The sequence below is a fragment of the Rhinoderma darwinii genome, chromosome 3, assembly GCF_050947455.1.
Source record: "Rhinoderma darwinii isolate aRhiDar2 chromosome 3, aRhiDar2.hap1, whole genome shotgun sequence".
In the NCBI taxonomy this organism is placed as follows: domain Eukaryota; kingdom Metazoa; phylum Chordata; class Amphibia; order Anura; family Rhinodermatidae; genus Rhinoderma; species Rhinoderma darwinii.
This window is the reverse complement of record NC_134689.1, coordinates 94,605,785-94,626,906: the sequence shown is the minus strand read 5'-3', so window position 1 is coordinate 94,626,906 and position 21,122 is coordinate 94,605,785. Positions and strand designations below refer to the sequence as shown.

At 41.3% G+C, this 21,122-nt stretch overlaps 1 protein-coding gene across 1 annotated transcript in view; it reads right to left on the bottom strand.

Annotated features, from left to right (window-relative positions):
- RGS14 (regulator of G protein signaling 14) overlaps positions 1–21,122 on the bottom strand; it is a 119,352-nt gene that overhangs the window by 29,086 nt on the left and 69,144 nt on the right. Inside the window, exons 8-10 of the mRNA XM_075859375.1 lie at positions 16,322–16,451; positions 12,354–12,463; positions 6,210–6,413 (exon numbers count right to left, since the gene is read on the bottom strand). Coding sequence (XP_075715490.1) covers positions 6,210–6,413; positions 12,354–12,463; positions 16,322–16,451 — 444 coding nt within the window. The remainder of the gene's footprint in view (positions 1–6,209; positions 6,414–12,353; positions 12,464–16,321; positions 16,452–21,122) is intronic.

The window sequence follows — 21,122 nt, the reverse complement described above, 5'->3', positions numbered from 1 at the left end:
TTTTACGTTTTTCCATCGTCGCATTCCAAGAGCTATAACTTTTTTATTTTTGCGTCGACATAGCTGTATAAGGTCTTGTTTTTTGCGGGACAAGTTGTATATTTTAATAGCACCATTTTGAGGTACATATTATTTATTGATTAACTTTTATTAACTTTTTTTGGGGGGAAATAGAAAAAAAACTGACATTTTGCCACTCTTTTTCACGTCTTAAATCTACGCCATTTACCGTGTGGTATAAATAACACAATAACTTTATTCAGCGGGTTGTTATGATTGCAACGATACCAAATTTGTATAGTTTTTGTATGTTTTACTACTTTTACACAGTAAAAACTCATTTTTTTTCAAAATTATTTGTTTTTGTGTCTCCATATTTGAAGAGCCATAACTTTTTTATTGTTCTGCCGATGCAGTTGTAAGAGGGCTTTTTTTTTTGCGGAAAGACTTGTTGTTTTTATTGGTACCATTTTGGAGTCAATGCGACTTTTTGATCACATTTTATCACATTTTTTTTAAGTCAGGGTTCACAGAAAACAGCAATTTTTAGCATAGTTTTTTATTTCATTTTTTCACCGTGCGGGTTAAATAATGTAATAAATTTATAGACGGGGTCGTTACGGAAGCGGCGATACCAAATATGCGTAACTTTTTTTTACTTTATTTTGGTTTTTTAATAGTAAAGCATTTTGTAAGGGGAAAAAGTGGGTTTTTTAATTATTTTTCAAAAAAATTTTTTATTAACTTTATTCAACTATTTTTTTACTTTTTTTACTAGTCCCACTAGGGGACTTTAATATGTCACTCTCCGATCGCTATTATAATACACTGCAATACTTTTGTATTGCAGTGTATTACTGCCTGTCCGTTTAAAACGGACAGGCATCTGCTAGGTCATGCGTCCGGCACGACCTAGCAGGCATTCGCTAAAGGCCGACCTGGGGGCCTTTATTATTTATTATTTATTTATTATTTAATATTATTTATTATTCCCATTATACCTGCGTGACAATTTATTGGATAGCTTTGCAAGTTACCGTTTCCTTTTATAACCATATTATACCTCAACAAATGCCATACACTGAATGGGCACTTTACTAGAGACACCAGCCCTTTCATGAATGCAGCTTCACTGTATGGAAATTAGCCATGTGACCCGGAGTGCAGAATAAAATCAAGTGAGCAAGTTGTCCATGGATCAGTTTCAGTGTGAATCCACATTAGAATGTGAAAATCGAGCAATTTCAAACCAGGCATGGTCATCGGTGCTAGACTAGCCAGGGCAAGTATTTCAAAAACAGGCAAGTTTGTGAGGTTTCCTCTTGCAATAGTGTCAAGAGTATACTGAGAATGGTTTAACCGAGACAAAAAATCCAGCGAAATGGATCCTGTGGATGTAAACAACTCGTCGACAAAAGAAGTCCGAGGAGGATGTCAAGAATCATTCTGACGAACAGACGATGCAGAATCAAGAAAATTGCAGCCAAACACAATTCTGGGGCTCTAACTAACATGTCTGAACACGCACTTATGGGCCATAACTGCAGACAACCAGTTTGAGTGACATTGCTGTCTAATAGAAACAGAGAGGCAAGACTCCAGTGGGCAAAAGATTGCAAAAATTAGATCTCTGAGCAGTGAAAAAACATAGACTGGTCAGATGAATCCAGATTTCTGTTGAAAAACACTGTAGGAGGGTTCAGAATTTGGCGAAAGCAGCACCAATAAGTGAACCCTTCCTGTCAGGAGTCAACATTTCAGACTGGTGGAGGTGGAATAATAGTGTGGAGAATGTTTTCTTGGCACACCCTGTGTCCTCCAATATCTGTGGATGGATGTTTGAACAGTAGAACTTACCTAAGCATTGTGGACGACCAAGTTCATCCCTTCATGCCAGCTGTTTACCCTATGGCAGAAGGACACTTTAGGGGCAACTGCGAGAAGCTATCCAGTCCACATGGCCCCATATTCCTGCAGAACAATTTCAACTCCTAGTGGAATCTGTGTTACGAAGAATTGCTGCTGTTATGAAGGCCAAAGGAGGTCCAACGTGCTATTAGATGGGTATCTCTAATAAAGTGGCCATCCATGTGGCACGTCCTTGTGCCACTATTTCCTGACTAAGGCTTAAATCCAATAAAAATGGTGTCATTTTCATGCATGTGAAATTGTTGAACAAAGGACATATTTTATATATGCAGCCGTTTTCTGCAGTCAGGGTGGGTTTCATCACAGTCTGTTGGTTGTGGCAGCAGCATGTGAATAAAGAAAGTTGTGTCATTCAAATTGTACAAAAGTCATGTGACTTGCAGCTTGGCTTATGTAGCCATCTTGCTGTAGTGTACGCTTGCAATAACTGATGTAAAAACGGCTCATTTAGAAATGTGATTTGGGTTATATAATAGAGGACTATGGAAGTACATAAACTTTTGACTACCTTTGGGTAACGGTGTAGGCAAGTAAGAAGGATTTATATACAACACTATATTCAATATTTCTTTTAGCTCAACACGTGAAAAACACATATGTTACACGTTCAATGTAAAGTGGTTTTCGTGCTATTATGTTTTGCACTAGTAATGGCTAGATTATAGGATGGAGAAAATGAGTAATTTCCCTCTAACTGCCCCCTCATGTGACAGTGTGCAATGTCTAGTAGGCTGTATGAAGTCCAGCGTTAAACCTTCTGTGGAGAGGACAGAGATACAGCATACCTCCCAACCGTCCCGGGACAGTACCGGATTCTGGGGCGGTGTCGCGCTGTCCCGGTCTACAGGTGGTGTGTCCCAGTTTCAAACAGACGCGATGCAGTGACGTAATTACACCTCTCTGCGCCGAGCCATTCATAGCACAGAGAAAAGCCGCAGAGGGATCTCCTCCACTCGTTGTGGGAACAGGGCTAGGTAAGTATTTATTTTATTATTCATTTTATTTGGCACTATGCATCATTATACTGTATGGGGGACCTGCTAAGGGGGCATTATACTCTATGAAGTCGCCTGCTAAGGAGGCATTATTCTGTATGGGGGCATATGCTAAGGGGGCATTAAACTATATTGGGGCACCTGCTAATGGGGCATTACACTGTATGGGGTCAGCTAAGGGGCAGTTATACTGTATGGGGGCAGCTATGGTGGAATTATACTCTATGGGGGCAGCTATGGGGGCATTTTATTGTATGGGGCAACTACTGTATGGGGCCATTATACTGTATGGGGGCATATGATACTTACATATATTCAATTGTAACTCTGTTAATACCTTATGTGCTGTTAGTTTTATAATTGATTATGGTTATCTTGAAGCTAAACAGTATCAATTATGGCCTTTTTTGCCTTTATTGTACTATGCAAAGATCAAATATGCCATCTAGTGGTGAGTTTATGTATGCCACAATCCCTCTATAGCTACCATGCCCAAAACAAAGTTATTAATGGTGAGAAGGCAGGTGTATATTTGCTTGTCAAAATTACATTTTATAGATTTTAGTGTAAGATAATATGTTAATATATACATTTATGTTTTAAGTTTATATGTACAGTTCTTATGTAGCTCAAAATCATTTTTATGTAGATATAAATATAAAGTCCTTAAAGGAACAGTGTCATGGCAAATAATTTTTTTATATGTTAAAGATGTTAGTGCTTTAATAAAAACGTTTTTATTCATTTGTGTGTTTGTGTTTTACTTTTTCTTATTTTTACACTTTTTCTTCCCTATGGGGGCTGCCATTTTTTGTTCCATTTCTGTGTGTGTCGATTAACGACACACACAGACATGGAATACGGCAGCCACAGTCCCATAGGGACTGCGAACGGCTCCCGTCCCATTGACTGCCGTGTACGGCGTCTGTGTGGGAACTGCGCATGCGCCGCTCCCACACAGTCCTATTCGAAATTGGCGCCGTCCGGCGCCATTTTCCTGTGGACCGGAAGTCGCGGCCGGACAGTAATATTACTACTTCCGGTCGCGGCTTCCGGACTTGTGCACATGGAACAGCGGCAGCAAACGGAGCGGACGGGCCGGAGGGAGCCGCGGCGGCAGGAGCAGGTAAGAGATTTCAATGTATGTTCGTGTTTGTGTGTGTTTACTACTGTATGTAAACCTACTACGCTGTGTGTTAGCTCAAAAACTGGCGACACACAGTGTAGGAGGTTACACCGTTCAAACCCCTCGTTTATCCCGGCACTAGCCAGGATAAAGGAGGGGGGGATGCTGAGAGCTCACTAGAGCGAGAGCTTTTAACCCAATGTTGCAATGCTGCAATTTTGGGAAATAGCTCCATCTAGTGACCAAAAATGGGTAGTATTATAAATTAGAAATAATTTATAATATTTCCTGACTCGTGAAAAAAATAAAAAAAATTTGAACAATGTTTAATCACCCACACACTAAATGTTTAATTAAAAAAAAAAAAACATGTTTTTCGGGCAACACCATGCCTTTAAGTCGTTCCCTTCTATTCAGCCTGGATTATTTCATTAGTGGTAAATCTGACTATATTATAACATTCCTGCGCAGAGTTGCCATTCAAAGTGGCAATTCCTGTAGGATCTATATTGGTCACTACTTTTATTATCTTCCACTTTTTTTAGAATACAACTAAGACATGTCTAAAGTTGTGCCTCACTTATCAAAATTGGTCTTGTTTACTATAGCAACTAATAAGAGCTTAGCTTTCATTTTGTAAATTGCTTTGAAAAAACGAAAGCAGCATTGTGATTGGCTGCTATGAGCAGCAATCCCCGTTTTCCTCTTAGACAGCTTTAATAAATCTCCCACAATATTCTGATACAGTAATCTGAGCCGAGAAATTACCCAATAATAATTCTCATCAATCATTGAATTATTGTTTGGGATAAGGGGTGACTATTGTCGTATCGTTTGGTAAAATAAATTTTCTAAGTCATTTGGTCCAGATGCTAAATTCTTATTCTTGTCATTGAAGAAAATACGGAGTGGTTACGTGTATTTGAAGCACGACCAATTTTTGAAAACGACTTTTCCTAGAGCATGTGAAATCAGGTTCATAGTGCCACTTTCCGATCCTTAGAATCGAGGAAAAGGAAGGATGTCTTTTGTCTGTTCGACAATTGACTGACCTTGCATGTGCACATTGTTATGACTTTATTACCTAACATCAACTCTTGGAATGTTGGTGGCATTATTGTTACCATAGTCTTCCGAGAATTGTCCTTGTCCAAATATTTCTTAGCTCATTCATTTTACGTCTATGGCCATAAAAATATGACAGTCAGTTGGTTCAACTTGAGGGAAATATGGTGGTTGCACATATGCCGGACAAATTGGATTAACCTCCCAAGTTTCTTATCTCCCCCTACCTGCTCAGACGACACAAGACCTCACCTCGGTCCCTATGCTCCCAGTCCTCACTCTGTTCTTATCTGGTGTCCCTACTCTACGTACTGCTGATGGGGGGAGTGGATATATTCCACTCTTGTCATATGTGATTATTTGGGAGAGGGAGTTACAGCTCTCCTCTTATGAGAGTTGGTTTAGGGCCTTTGCCCTGGTGGACATCTTCTTTATCTTGCAGGCTACAACAGAAGAACTACAAGATACTATCCAGCTGGTATAGAACCCCTATGGCCCTATATTACATTTATCAAGATTGTCCAGACCCTTGTTTGTGATGTTGGAAGGAGGCGGGCACTATGTCCCATATACGGTGGGTTAATAATCTAGTGAAACCTCTAACAATGACCTATATGGCCAGACATGCGGATCTCAGGTGAGGTGTACGCTAGACATTGCTCTTTCCTCCATTCCACCTGGTTCTCACTTATCTCAGAATAAAGGTCCTTTTTCGCTCCTTTCTCCAGGCCGCACATCTGGTCGTACCCAGGTATTGGAAATCCAACGAGATGCGGGAATGGCTGGACACATTTGAGGAAATATGTTGTATGGAGGAACTGATGGCCAAGGATTCTGGTTTAGGAGAATAATTACTTGAAGATCTGCCTTAAGTGTATTCCTGTCATGTACATACCCCCCATCATGTTTTCTGTCATGGCAAAAAAAAAAAAATATTTGATGACCTTATTGCCGTTACATGCCTTAATGGAAATCGGTATATCACTTGACATTCTGGTTGGACTCTTAAAATTACATTGATGAACAATTTCCTGTTGTTATTAATAAAAGTTATTGAACCGTATCATCTTATATGGACTACACTATACAAATACCTGCTCATTTCCAGCAAGATACACTTTAACATCTAAAGAGTTATATCCTCGCTTCTCACAGACTCCAGTCAGTATTTCTCGTATGGTGTGTCCTGGTTTGATAGCTGTGAGTGAGGCGGTGCCATCTGGGAGGTAAACACAGCAGTATTTGATGGGCTTGTAGTCTGCGTCGCATTCTGTACTGCACAGGCTGCCGCTGTCATGCTGAAAAGAAAGGGAATAGAATTCACAATAAAATCACTCAAGACGTGGGTAATCCTGCACACATTTTATCCTTGTATTAAGAGGTAGCATATCAAGGACCTTTAAATGGCCTTGAGAAGAAAAAATGGACTACTTAGGAGTCGTCTCAAACAGCTGAATGTTTCAGGCCAAGGAGGACAGTAGGTGAAATGAAAGTGAACTAAAGAACACATCCTATTCTCTGTTTACACCCAATCTAGAGCAACCCCTCACTGCTGTTGGTTTTTTTGGGCTAAAATGCAGCGATTACAATGCATTCAGAAAGTCTTCAGACCCTTTCAATTTTTTTCACATTTTGTTATGTTGAGGCCTTGTGCTAAAATGCCCAAAAAAAAATTAAGGTTTTTTTTCCCCATCATTCGGCACTCAATACCCCATAATGACAAAGTGGAAACAGAATGTTAGTAATCTTTGCTAATTTATTGAAAAGAAAAAAACGAAAATATTGCATTGACATAAGTATACTCAGTACTTAGTTGAAGCACCTTTGGCAGTGATAACAGCCTCCGGTCTTCATAGGTATGATGCCACAAGGTTTGCACACCTAGATTTGGGGATTTTCTGCCATTCTTCCCTGCAGATCCTCTCAAGCTCTGTCAGGTTGGACGGGCACCGTCGGTGGACAGATATTTTTTGTCTCTCCACAGATGTTCAATTGGGTTCAATTCAATGCTCTGGCTGGGCCACTCATGGACATTCATAGAGTTATCCCCAAGCCACTCCTGTGCAGGGCCGGCCTTAGGCGCGCTATGCGAAAAAAAAAATTGGCGCCCCACCACATCATAAAAAAAAATGCCCCATAAGAGTATAATGCTCCCACACAGTATATTGTCCCACACACCGTATAATGAACCCAATACAGTATAATGTCCCCCAAGTGTCCCCACAAAGTAGGAATAATGCCTTAGAGACCCGAGGAGTGAGTTTTGGTTGGTTTTGGCTCACCACTCACCAACGGGCACTCCTTCTCTGCTTCGCCCCCTGAGTCTGACATACATTGTATTGTACTTCAGTTTCAGTGCAGCATTAGCAGCCGGAGCAGAGAAGAAGCGCCCGGGCCGGAAGGCAGCTGCAGAGTCGCCGGGCCCGGGAGCCAGGACCGGTTTTAGACAAAGTGTGGCCCTGGGAAAAAATTAAAAGTGGGGCCGCAAATGCTGAATTATTGTATCATTGTAATGCAGTAAATTCAGAAGACGGTGTGCAGAGAACTGCATCACTGATTTCTAGCGTGCCCAGGAGTGTTGCAAGCCCCAAAGCATATGTCCTCCCTCTCACACAAACAAAATAAATATGTATATATATATATATATATATATATATATATATATATATATATATATATATATATATATATACTGTTACTGAATAATACCGCCGCACCATAACCACATAGTGACTGAATAATATCCCCATACTGTTACTGAATAATACCCCCATACTATTACTGAATAATACCGCCACACCACAACCACATAGTGACTGAATAATATCCCCATACTGTTACTGAATAATACCCCCATACTATTACTGAATAATACCGCCACACCACAACCACATAGTGACTGAATAATACCCCATACTGTTACTGAATAATACTGCCACACTATAACCATAAAGTGACTGAATAATACCCCAATACTGTTACTAAATAATAACTGCACACCATAACCACATAGTGACTGAATAATACTCCCATACTGTACTGAATAATACCGCCACACCATAACCACATAGTGACTGAATAATACCCACCATACTGTTACTGACTAAAAACCACTATACAAAGACCAACATTACGACCATATAGTGACCATATAGCGGTAGATGTCAGTTATACACAAGAGCTCTGCAGACAATATAAGTGATCACAGCACATTTATATCTAGTGACTCAAAGGTGATGTTTTCTCTGATTAGAGTCATTCACTTTCCCTTTTTTTCTCCATCTGGTCCACTCTGATGACATATTCTAGCCACGACTCGTCTCTGCAGAATTGACACACAGACATGTTGGTTTCTTGCTTTTCCAGCACCTTCCCCACCTATACCCAACCCTCTAAGCAAACTCGTAATCCACACTGCCACAGATGGTAATAATAATCGCTTAGTGCTCGACACAATAAAAGTGCCCCATCAGTAACCGTGCCCCATTTGCGCCCCCACACAGTAATAATGCCCCCTTTGTGCCCCGTCGATAGTGCCACTGCATCCCTTGTAGATAGCGGCACACACACAGCCCCTGTAGATAGCGCCACACACAGCCCCCTCTTGTAGATCATGCCTCACAGCACTCTCTTTGTAGATAGTGCCACACAACTCCCCTGTGGGGATAGTGCCACACAGCCCTCCTTGCAGATAGTGCCACCCATTTGTAGATAGTGCCATACAGCCCCCCTAGATAATGCCAAACAGCCCTCCTCCTGTAATGCCATACAGCCGCCCCTCTGTATAGTGCCACACAGCCCTCCCCTGTATAGAGCCACACAGCCCTCCCCCTGTATAGTGCCACGCAGCCCTCCCCCATATAGTGCCACACAGCCCCTCCCCTGTATAGTGCCACACAGCCCTCCCCCTGTATAGTGCCACACAGCCCTCCCCTGTAGAGTGCCACACAGCCCTCCCCCTGTATTGTGCCACACAGCTTAACCCCCCCTGTATAGTGCCACACACCCCCTTGTAAATAATACCACACAGCAACCCCCCTGTATTGTGCTACACAGCCCACCCCCTGTATTGTGCCACACAGCCCCATCCTGTATAGCGCCACACACCCTCCCTTATAGATAATACCACACAGCCCTCTTGTAGGTAGTGCCAGTCAGCCCTCCCCCTGTATAGTGCCACACAGCAATCACCCCCAAAAAACAAATTTACTTACCCAGCCCCATACCCGCGATGGATGGAGCGCTCACCGGCCTCCAGACAGGACGCATGCGCAGACCAGCGTGATGCAATGACGTCATCACACCGGCCTGGGGCAGGGACAGAGTGTGTCTTATAGGCTGTAGGCCTAACATGGCCTGCAGCCTATACTATTCTCTTGTACCTGCATCCAGAGGACACAGATACAAGTGAATGTGGCAGTCGCTAGCACCGGGTCCCCAGTGCTATCGACGCGAATCGGGCCGCTCGGCCCATAAATGTTATGGGCCAGGCTGGGGGGTGCACTTATGCTGCAGGCCCCGTAGCAGTCGCTATAGAAACATAAGGGGAGGGGAGCCAGCGCAGCGCCACCTTCCACTTGCTGGGGTGATGCGCCCTGTGCCAGCCCTGCTCCTGTGTTGTCTTGGCTGTATGCTTAGGGTCATTGTCTTGTTAGAAAGTGAACCTTCAGCCCAGTCTGAGATCCAGAGCACTCTGGATCAGGTTTTTATTAAAAATATCTCGGTACTTCGCTCCATTCATCTTTCCCTCAACCCTGACTAGTCTCCATGTCCCAGCCGCTAAACAACACCCCCACAGCATGATGCTGCAACCACCATGCTTCACTGTAGGGATGGTATTGGGCAGGTGATGAGCAGTTCCGGTTTCCTCCAGACATGATGCTTAGAATTGAGGCCAAAAAGTTCAATCTTGATTTCATTAGACCACAGAATCTTGTTTCTCACAGTCTGAGAGTCCTTTAGGTGTTTTTTTGCAAACTCCAGGCGGGCTTTCACGTGTCTTTTACTGAGGAGAGGCTTCTTTCTGGCCACTCTGCCATAAATCCCAAATTGGTGGAGTGCTGCAGTGAAGGTTGACCCTCTGGAAGTTTCTCCCATCTGCACACAGGACATTTGGAGCTCAGCCAGATTGACCATTGGGTTCTTGGTCACCTCTTTTACCAAGGCCCTTCTCCCCGATTACTTAGTTTGGTGGGGAGGCCAGCTCTAGGAAGAGTCCTGGTTGCTCCAAACTTCTTCCATTTAAAGCGTAACTAAACGTTTGATCACCTTTTTATTTTCTAGCAGCATGTGTAATATAAATATATTTTGTAATCTACTTTATTCATGAATTTGGGCTCCTTTTTGTGTTATAGGTGTTTTAAATGGCCACTGACACTTTTCTACCACATTATATTTCTTGTATTTCTCCTGTTGCTAGCAGAAATCCGTACACTGTGTGAATGTATCGGTGTATGAATCCTGCATCCTGTGAGTACGGGTGGGTGGTGGCCCGATCCTGACGTCAGATGTGCACGCCCCCATCGGGATGTCAGGAAGGTCTCTCTGCCTCCATACAGTACACAGTTCTCTAGCAGCAGAGCGCATGGAAGAGACGGTGTGCACTGGTCTATGTGAATCTCCTTCTGTCTCAGGACACTAATCTGAGCTGCTAATTAGCATCAGATAAGACTAGGACTGCTCCGTCCGTAACATCACACACAGTAAAACATGCCCCTAGACACGCCCCTAGCAACCGGCCAGAATCAGGAAGTGTGAGAAAATAGATGTAGACGGTTTCACAAGAAAAAAAGCTGCAAGAAAGGTACTTTGAAGTGAAAAAAAAATTGCTAGGAGTAATGTATTCACATAGAGGGACATAATAGCAGTTGAAATATTTTTTTTTGCGAAAGTTTAGCTACGCTTTAAGAATAATGGAGGCCACTGCGCTCTTGGGAACTTTCAGTGCAGCAGAAATGTTTTTGTACCCTTCTCCAGATCTGTGCCTCCACAAAATCCTGTCTGTGAGCTCTACAGGCAGTTCTTACTCCTCATGGTTTCGGGTTTTGCTCTGATATGCATTGTCAGCTGTGAGGCCTTATATAGACATGGGGTGTGTCTTTCCAAATCATGTCCAATCAAATGAATTTACCACAGGTGGACTCCAATAAAGGCGTAGAAACATTTCAAAGATTATCTAGAGAAATGGGAGGCCCCCAGAGCTAAATTTCAAGTGTCATACCAGAGGATCTGAATACTTATGTCCAATGCGAAATTTGGGGTTTTTAATTTTTAATAAATTTTCAAAGATTTCGAAAATTCGGTTTTCACTGTCATTATAGGGTACTGAGTGCAGAATAATGGGGGAAAACGTGATTTTTTTTTTTTTTTTAGCACAAGGCCTTAACATACCAAATTTGAAAAAAGTGAAAGGGTCTGAAGACTTTCTGAATGCATTTTAAATGTTAGTTGAAAATCTGTAGTTAAATCTGAGAACATCTTCACACATATTGTTTTGTTTGCAGCATTTTAGTGGTGTTTGGTGTCAGTAGCTTTTTTACCAGGAAAAATGCATGTACAAAATGACACTAAATAAAACGGCACTAAAAACGCTTGTAAAAAACGTCATTAGAAAACATTTTGAACTGCAGGTGTTTTTTTTACATGCAATTTAAAACACTACAAGAAATGCGCTGTGTGATGGAGGCCTATTAAAAAAACAAATAAAGTTGCGGTATCTTCTGTACAGTATGTCTTCATTTGTTTTCAGTAAAACAGAATAACAGAGAAAAGATAAAACTTGAGTGAGTTGAGTTGAGTGATGAGCAGAGAGGGGAGTCAGGAGTGGAATCAGGAAGACCAAATTGTCTTAAGAGGGTTGTCCATTTTTTTTTTCTCCACAAACAGCATCGCTCTTGTCCATGGGCTGTATCTGAATTGCAGTTCATTCCCATTTAAGTCAATGTGCTGCAATACCAGACACAGCCCATGGGCAAGAGTGGCATTGTTTCTGAATAAAAAAACAGACATATTTTCTAATCCTTGACAACCCCCTTAATCCAGGCACCCTTATCCAGAAGGTTACTTAATAGCTTGTCATTTATCATTATCCATAAGAGTTTTGTCCATAAATAGGACCTGTAACCAAAATAGATCCAGATAGATCTAGATAAGACTGGATCTATTTTCTTGTACTTGAAAAAAATTAGCTATAATAGAACTGATGAATAGGGAGAGTTTATCTATTGTATGTCAGGTACCTCAGATTTGCCAGAGAAGGAGGATATGATGCTTAGATCTAGGCTGTTTGCAGAGTTCAGAGATCCTTCAGACTCACGTCTCGTTGAGAGTCCATTGCTGTCAAAGGCATCTAATCAAATAAATGCAAAAGACCATGAATTCTGAGTGCTAAGAACTAAGAGACTTAATAATAATCAGTAACACTAATGCTGGCCATATACGAGATAACAGCTATTTCTCCCAACACCCCATAAACATGCACACTCGGCTGAGTGTATTTCAATGACGAGAGAGGAATGAGCCTATTCTCATGAATATCGAGGACCACTGAGCGCACAATGCAGTTCTTGATATTCATAAACTATGGAATAGCTGCAGTTTATGAATAGTGGCATATAAATCTGGTGACATTCCTGGTGATTCCCTTTTACGGAAAGTTCTGTGAATTTGCAAGTAAATTTTTTTTTTTAATCCTTAATAGAAAGTAGGAGTTTTAGGAACCATATAAAGCACATATCAATAACTAATTTACATTAAAGTGGCCTTCTGTGCTACCCTATCTGAAGGCAGTATAAACTAGGATAGAGGGAGATATGCTGAGCTTGGCGATATATAGATTTTTTGCTTAAACAGGCTCTGTCACCAGATTATAAGTGCCCCATCTCCTACATAATCTGATCGGCGCTGTAATGTAGATAACAACAGTGTTTTTTATTTTGAAAAACTATCATTTTTGAGCAAGTTATGAGCAATTTTAGATTTATGCTAATTAGTTTCTTAATAGACAACTGGGCGTTTTTTACCTTTTCACCAAGTGGGCGTTGTAAAGAGAAGTGTGACCAATCAGTGTCATACACTTCTCTCCATTCATGTCCATATTCACTGCACAGCGTGATCTCGCGAGATCATGCTGTGCTGTCACATACACCCGCATTAACTTTACTGAACTGTCTTGAGAGTGAATAGACATTGCCTCCAGCCAGGACGTGATGTCTATTCACACTCCTGACTTCTTCGGTAAAGTTTGTGTGGGACTAATTCACACAGCACAGCGTGATCTCGCGAGATCACGCTGTGCCTGTCACTCACAGAAACTTACTGAACATAACTTGACTTACTGAAGCAAAATACTGACCAAAATACTGCCGTGTGAAAGTGGCCTCAGAGAAAGCATGTGAGTCCTGCTTCCGCCGCCCACAGGTGAATTGACAGCTTTTCTTATATGAATTTGCACACATGAAGAGCAGTCAATCACTGTGTGTGGGAGGGAAGAAGAAGGACTCACCGGCTATCTCTGAGTCCTGGCAGAATTTAAAATACTGAATCAAATCATAGATAACTCTATATCCACAGATCAGAGTCTCAACCTTTATCATATGCTGCTTGATAGGTCAATATAGGTAACATGACAATTCTATACTTTTTATTAGCACCAACCCAGAGAGGTATTTTGGTTACGAATGTTGTTTCCCCACATCATTTTGGTAAGGTGTCAGGGTTTTAAGATTGTACGCATTCACCTACCCAAAGATTGTGGAAAAATGGATATTGTAGTAATAAAACAAGTTGAAGTTTAATCGACTGTTAATACTTGTGACTTATCACCTTAGCAAGCACTGCTTTCATGATATATCATTTAATAAATTATTTAATTTTATTATGATGAAATCTCCTGCAGAAAAGGTTAATTGTTTAACTGTGTAAATAGGTTTTTTTTGCCTATATATTGCAGCATAGGCTATTATTAAAGAATAATGTAGAGGCTCTTCTGTATGCCTTGTGCCATTTATGGGTTGTCTGCCATTTTGTTTCCTTTTTGCCCTTCTGATGTAATTTCTGTAATGCACCCTACATTTTCCATGATGCTTCTGGCTTTGAAGAGACTCAGTGTATTCCTATGTTATGCAACTTCAACCTGTCTCCTACTAGTGATAGGTTTCTCCATGTCAGTTTTTACACAGGAGACAATGAGAAGCTGCATCTCATAGACATACACTGGAGTCTCTACACACTGCACAAACAGATAGTATAGGAAAGAGAGTTCTATAGCTCTGTAGCTACTGTATGGACTCACCTATTACATCACTGCACTCCAAGTCGCTTAGATAGGGAAGAAATAATCTCTTCAGCAGCACTATATGCATGGGGGACATACAGAGGAACAAGGAGGGGGGGATGGGTGGTGAGGGGAGGGGCCTCAGACCTGCCAGGAGAAATGTGATAGGTGATAATCCTGTTGTTCTCAGGAAGTCAGCCACACAGGGCAGAGTCACCTCCTGCTTACACATGAAAGCATGGTCTATTTTGGTGGTCAGGCTGAGATTACATGACACAGCTGGCCGTAATAAAAGGGTTCAAAAAGTATGGATGCAACTGAACTGTGATGAAACAAATGGCACTGCTAAAACACTGCTGGTGAGTTCGCATATGTGTAAAAAAAAAAAATTGCGGATAGCTTCTTTAAGCTATTAGAAGGTTTTACCCTTTAAAACTTTATAATTATGTAGTTCTCAAGCAGTAACAATTATTATGGTACTAAATGAGTAAACTGTAATATTATTTTATTATATCTGTTCTCAGCAGAGCTACTATATTAAGAACTTTGTGTGCCTCAACTTTGTGTGCCTCTGTACAGCACCTAGTGGAAAATCGGATTTTAAAAGGCCATGATTTTTCTTTTTCAGTCAGATTTATACGGAGGCCCCAGGGGTTATATAGTAGGGCCTCATAAACTTTTATGGGTGCTGTATTTCATACTACAACTTGGAGATTGTACAGAGCCATAATACGATAGTGTGCAAGAGCCCTTATAGTCATGATTTCATTACCATTTTCCAAAATTTGGTATAATCTTTAAATTGAGAATTGTTTTTTTTCATTGGGCTATAGTAATACCTGGATTATCTGGAATATATACACAAAAGCTACTCCTCAAATTCAAACAAGAATTGCAGTAAGGGAATATTGTGTAGGTTCCACTCATGCCGCCAGAGCAGCACTAACCCGTTAACTCGTGCTGAACAATACCTCGACAGGTGTTCTGTTGTTTCTTGGCATCAAGGCATTAACAGCAGATTCTTTAAGTCTTTAAATAGTAACACGTACCCTTGCCAGTACACGCCCCATTGACAGTTCAGGGGGATATTTAAATATCGGGCGCCAATTATAACGGCACCGATATCTAAGTAACGGAAGTAAAAAAAAATTTTTAAGTGCCCCAGGGTTTGTGCAGCCCTGCCCATTACATTCTGCATTCAGCTGCACATGTATGGAGAGGTGAAAGGTTCTCTTTAAGTAGGTGGCACGTGTCAAAGTAACATGCCCATAAATGCCAGGACACAAGGTTTCCCAGAAAAAAATTGCCCAGAGCATCACATTGACTCCACCAGCTTGCCTTCTTCCCATAGTGCTCATATGCCCATTGTAGGCACATTTACATGTGGGCATGTTTTAGTTTGGTGCACCTTGACCAGTCTGCAGCTATGCAGACACAAGTGGTGCAAGCTGACATGAGCTGTGTGTTCTATCCGTTTTGGAGATGCTCGGATCCAGTCCTCTAGCCATCCTAATTTGGCCATTGTCATAGTTGCTCAGAACCTTACACTTGCCCATTTTTCCTGCTTCCAACTCCACTTCAAGAACTGACTGTTCGCTTGTATGAACGGTGTACGCATGTATGTACGTGTTTATATATATATATATATATATATATATATTTACACTCATATTAGGTGCACAGCGCAGTCAGTTACTCTCTTTGTTACATGGCAGGGTTCAAACACATGTTTTAGTTGCTGGAAAGTTTATTTGAAAACTTTGTATGTTATGTTTGCTCTTTATTGCAATGCTCTGTATCTTATACCACCAAGATTGATGATTGGTGAGTGTACACCAATTTGTACCAAATATTTTTGCAAGTCATATTAGCATACTTTTTCACAGTTATGAAGTAAATACAATGTTAAATATATGAATACATTATTTTCACCTCTAACATTTCCTTTTCGATCCTTTCTTTTGAAGGACCTATTGTGTGCTCTGGAACCATCTGTTAAATTGTCTAATCCAGATGCCTCAACACCAAGGGGTAATGACTGACCAGGTCTCAGTTTCTTTTTCTTAAAAAAAAAGGATGAAATGATTATTAAAGCGTACCTCCAATGGCATGGCCTAGAAATATTTTTTTGCACAGCTAAATAGAGCCATTCACTACAATTCCAACGATACTTATATTATGCAGATAGCTTCTTCCTAACCTGAGATACAGCCGTTATACATGTCAGAGACTAAATGTAAAATCTTCTCTTGCTGCATATTGAAATGGGCGGGCATTTCCTGATTGTGACATCAGCTAAGGGAATTGAAGCCAGAGCTTGTGGGCTTATATCCCAGGATGCTTTGCTTTTAACTCATGCACGAGCTAATCAGCTCAGCTAATTAGGTCACCGAATTTCCTGCTGCAATCACTCCCCAGCGTATAGTATCTATACAGACATCTTCTTCAAGGCAAGAGTAAAGACAGACAAGTGCTGCAATCACTGGATCCCTGCATCATGCTAATATATAGCATGATGCCATATTATAGCAAACAAAACACACCGGTGGGCACTGCACATATATTGCCACATACCCTATTCAACTTCAATGGAAAAGACAAAAAACACACACAAGGGTATGTATATGGCAAAAAGTCTATAGACACTAGGTGTATCACAAAAAATATAAATTTTATTTATAACATTTACACCACATAAACATAGTTAAAAATATTTCAAAAGCAAATGCATGCTAGAGCTGGTCTCCTGGGGGATGCCACCCTGATAAGCAACAAGTATAAAAAAACAAAACAAGAAAAGAACCTGCCTACAAACTCCTCCAAAATGTATAATAGTATGGATCTGAGTAAACCAAATATTGCATCAAACCATAAGGTATACAGACATGAGGTGTACAAATCCTACCAGATCATAGAATATTCAAAAGGAGGAGAAAGGAGGGGTCTGGATGCCCCACGCGTATCACCACAACGTGACTTTCCCAGTGGCTATATTTTAGCATCGTGTGTGTGTGTGTGTGTGTGTGTGTGTGTGTGTGTGTGTGTGTGTGTGTGTGTGTATATACGTACACACACACACATACACACACACTTTCCCGCGGCAGACATTTTTTGGATTTTCACTTGCGTTTTTTCCTCCCCACATTCCAAAAGCCATAACTTTTTAATTTTTCCATCAATATTGCTCTATGAGGGCTTGTTTTTTTGTGTGACAAGTTGTAGATTTTCACTGCACCATTTAGGGTATGTTCACACGGCTAATTTTCAGCTGTTTTTCTGTCCGTAAAAGGATGAAAAATCGGATTCAGAACGCCTCCAAACATCTGCCCATTGATTTCAATGGGTAGACAGCGTTCTGTGCCATTTGAAAAATGGCCGCGTAAAAAAACGGCCGTGAAAAAGAAGTGCATGTCACTTCTTGAGCCGTTTTTGGAGCCGTTTTTCATAGACTCTTTAGAAAAACATCTCCAAGAACGGCTGTAAAAAACGCAGTGAAAAACGTGAGTGGCTTAAAAAACGTCTGAAAATCAGGAGCTGTTTTCCCTTGAAAACAGCTCCGTATTTTCAGAAGTTTTTGGTTAAGCGTGTGAACATACCCTTATTTTACCATATAATGTAGTTGGAAACTGGAATAAAAATATTTGTGTGGTAAAATAGGAAAAAAACTGTGATTCCTCAATCTTTTGGCTCGTTTTGTTTTTACAGCATTCACTGTGCGGTAAAAACAGTGCAATAAATTCATTCTGCGGGTCAAAACGATTACAGTGATACCAAATTTATAACATTTTCTTCATGTTTTACTACTTTTACCAGGAAAAAACTGATTGTTCAAAATAAAATTTGTCTTTTGTCACCACATTCTGACAGGCATAACTTTTTTATTTTTCCGTCGATTGAGCAGTGTGATGGCTTATTTTTGCGGGGCAAAATGACGATTCTATTGGTACAATTTTGGGGTACATGAGACTTTTTGATCACTTTTTATTCAATTTTTTTGTGGGAGATGAAGTGACCAAACAACAGCGATTCTGGCTTTATTATTTATTTATTTTTTACAGTGTTCACCGTGCGTACTAAATTATGATATATTGTAATATTTCAGACTTTTACGGACGCATTGATACCAGTTATGTTAATTTTTTATGAATTTTTTACATTGTGCTTGAACGTAAAATGGGAAAACGGGTTTTTTTTTGAACATTTAATTTTATTTTTATATTTTTTTTATTTATTAAAGTTATTTTACTGTTTTTTGCTTGTCCCCCTAGGAGACTTAAACCAGCGATCGTTAGATCGTTTGCACGATATACTGCAATACTAATGAATTGCAGTATATCTTGATACTGGCAGTCTCACGATTAAACATGTTAAACGAGCGGGATTGCACTGATATGACAGCTGTAACACCCAGCCGATACGCTTGCTCTATGGAGATGGCTCAACCTGTGAACAGGCTTCATGTAACCCCATCCTGCGTTCCCCCCCATATATATGGCGGATGTCGGGAAGGGTATATATATATATATATATATATATATATATATATATATATGTATATATATATATATATATATACATACACACACACACTCGTACGTTTTTATGTGTTACTAATCTTATGTTTTGTTTTTTGTGTTTGATTTTTTTACAGGTTCGGTTGTTGGACTACTTTGATGAAAGCGTTTTATTTTTAACAAAATGGTTAAGAATGGTTAATGTTTAAAATGATTAATGGGTTGTGGGGGGGTTTATTTCAATAAAATATTTTTTCTGTGTGTCTGTTTTTTTAAAAACTTTATTACTACAGCCTTAGTAATGGTTGTTATCTGATTGCCAGTGTCCATTACTAAGAGGGGCTTAGTGTTAGCCGGTGGAAAGGCTAACACTAACCCCTCCATTATTACCTCAGTACCTACCACCACCAGGGGTAGCAGGAAGATCCAGGTACAATCCAGTACCCGACCATCTATAGTGATGGACGTGCACTGGGGCGGCCGCAAGCTGGTATTATTAAACCGAGAATGCCCAAAAATGTGGGCCTTCCCACACTGTTAATGCTAGCCTGCTGCTGCTATGTTGTATCTGGCTAGCTATGAGAAATGGGGGAGACCCCATGTCGTTTAAAAAAAAATAAAAATACTGAAAAAAACGATGTGGTGTCCCCGCCATTTTTCATAACCAGCCAGATACAACATAGCAGCAGCAGCAGCAGCTTGGCATTACCAGGTTGGGAAGGACCATGTTGTTTGGACCTTCCCAGCCCAATAATACCAGCCTGTGGCCGCCCCAGTGCCCGATGATCACTTCAGACGGTCGGGTACTGGATTGTACATGACTCTTCCTGGTACCCCCTGGTGGCAGTGGGTACCAGGGAAATAACTGGGGGATTAGTGTTAGCATTTTCACCGGCTAACACGAAGTCCTGCCTTAGTAATGAACGCTGTCAATCAGACAGCGGCCATTGCTAAGGCAGTGGTTATAAAGTATTAAAAAAAAACACAGACACCTAGAAAAAATATTTTATTGAACTAAAACACGCAACCCTCGTTATCCATTTTATATTAAAAATAAAGAAATAAGCCGTCATCGAAGAAGTCTTTGAATCCGAAATAAAAAAAACACAAATAAAAGATTTGTAATAAAAAAAGGATGGAAAAACTTAATAGAATACGCTAATCCTTCCTGAGGGATCCCATAAACAAAACGTATACCACACGGTATATGTTTTTTTTAACATGAGAGGCTATGGGTGACGGATGCCACTGTATAGCATCCGTCACAGGTATACGTTAAATGTATAGTGATGTCAGGGGTTTCCTCAGAGTCGGAATCCCCAGGCAGTGCGCTAGTAGAGACTGTGCCCCAGGACTCCGGCCCTGGGAAAGCTCCTGGTGTCACTGTCCATAGATGTCAGGGGCTTCCCCAGAGACGGAGTCCTGAAAAAGAGCCACTTCTACAGCTCTTCCTGGGATTCCTTCCTCCTCCTGACATCACTGTCCATATATGGACAGCGATGTCAGGGGCAACCCCAGAGCCGCTGTCACATCTGTGACTCTTGCTCTGCTCCTGACATCACTGTGACATCAGGGGTTTACCCGGAGCTGTAGTCTCAGAGCTAGTATAGGCGCTGCACCGGGACTTTGGCTCTGGGGTAGCCTCTGACATCATTGTCCATATATGGACATTGATGTCAGGGGCTTCCCCAGAGCCGGAGTCTCGGAGCAAATAGCGCTCTGCCCGGGACTTCTGCTCTAAGGTTGCCCCTGACATCACTGTCCATATATAGACAGTGATGTTAGGAGCAGAGCAGGAGTCCCAGGCAGAGTGCTAGTAGTGCTCTCCCTGGGACTATGGTTCTGGGGTTGCCCCTGACAACACTGTCCATATATAGACAGTGTTGACAAGAGTAGAGCAGTGTCCCAGGCAGAGTGCTAGAAGCGTTCTGCCCGTGACTCTGGCTCTGGGGTTGCCCCTGACATCACTATCCATATATGGACAGTGATGTTAGGAGCAGAGCAGGAGTCCCAGGCAGAGCCCAGGACTCCGGCTCCGGTGTTGTCCCTGACATCACTGTCTATATATGGACGGTGATGTTAGAGGCTTCCACATTGCCGGAGTCCCGAAACAGAGCTGCTTCAAGCGCTCTGTCTGGGACTCCTCTTCTCCTCCTGACATCATTGTCCATATATGGAAAGTTATTTTAGGTGCAGGGCAGATGTACCAGGCAGAGCCC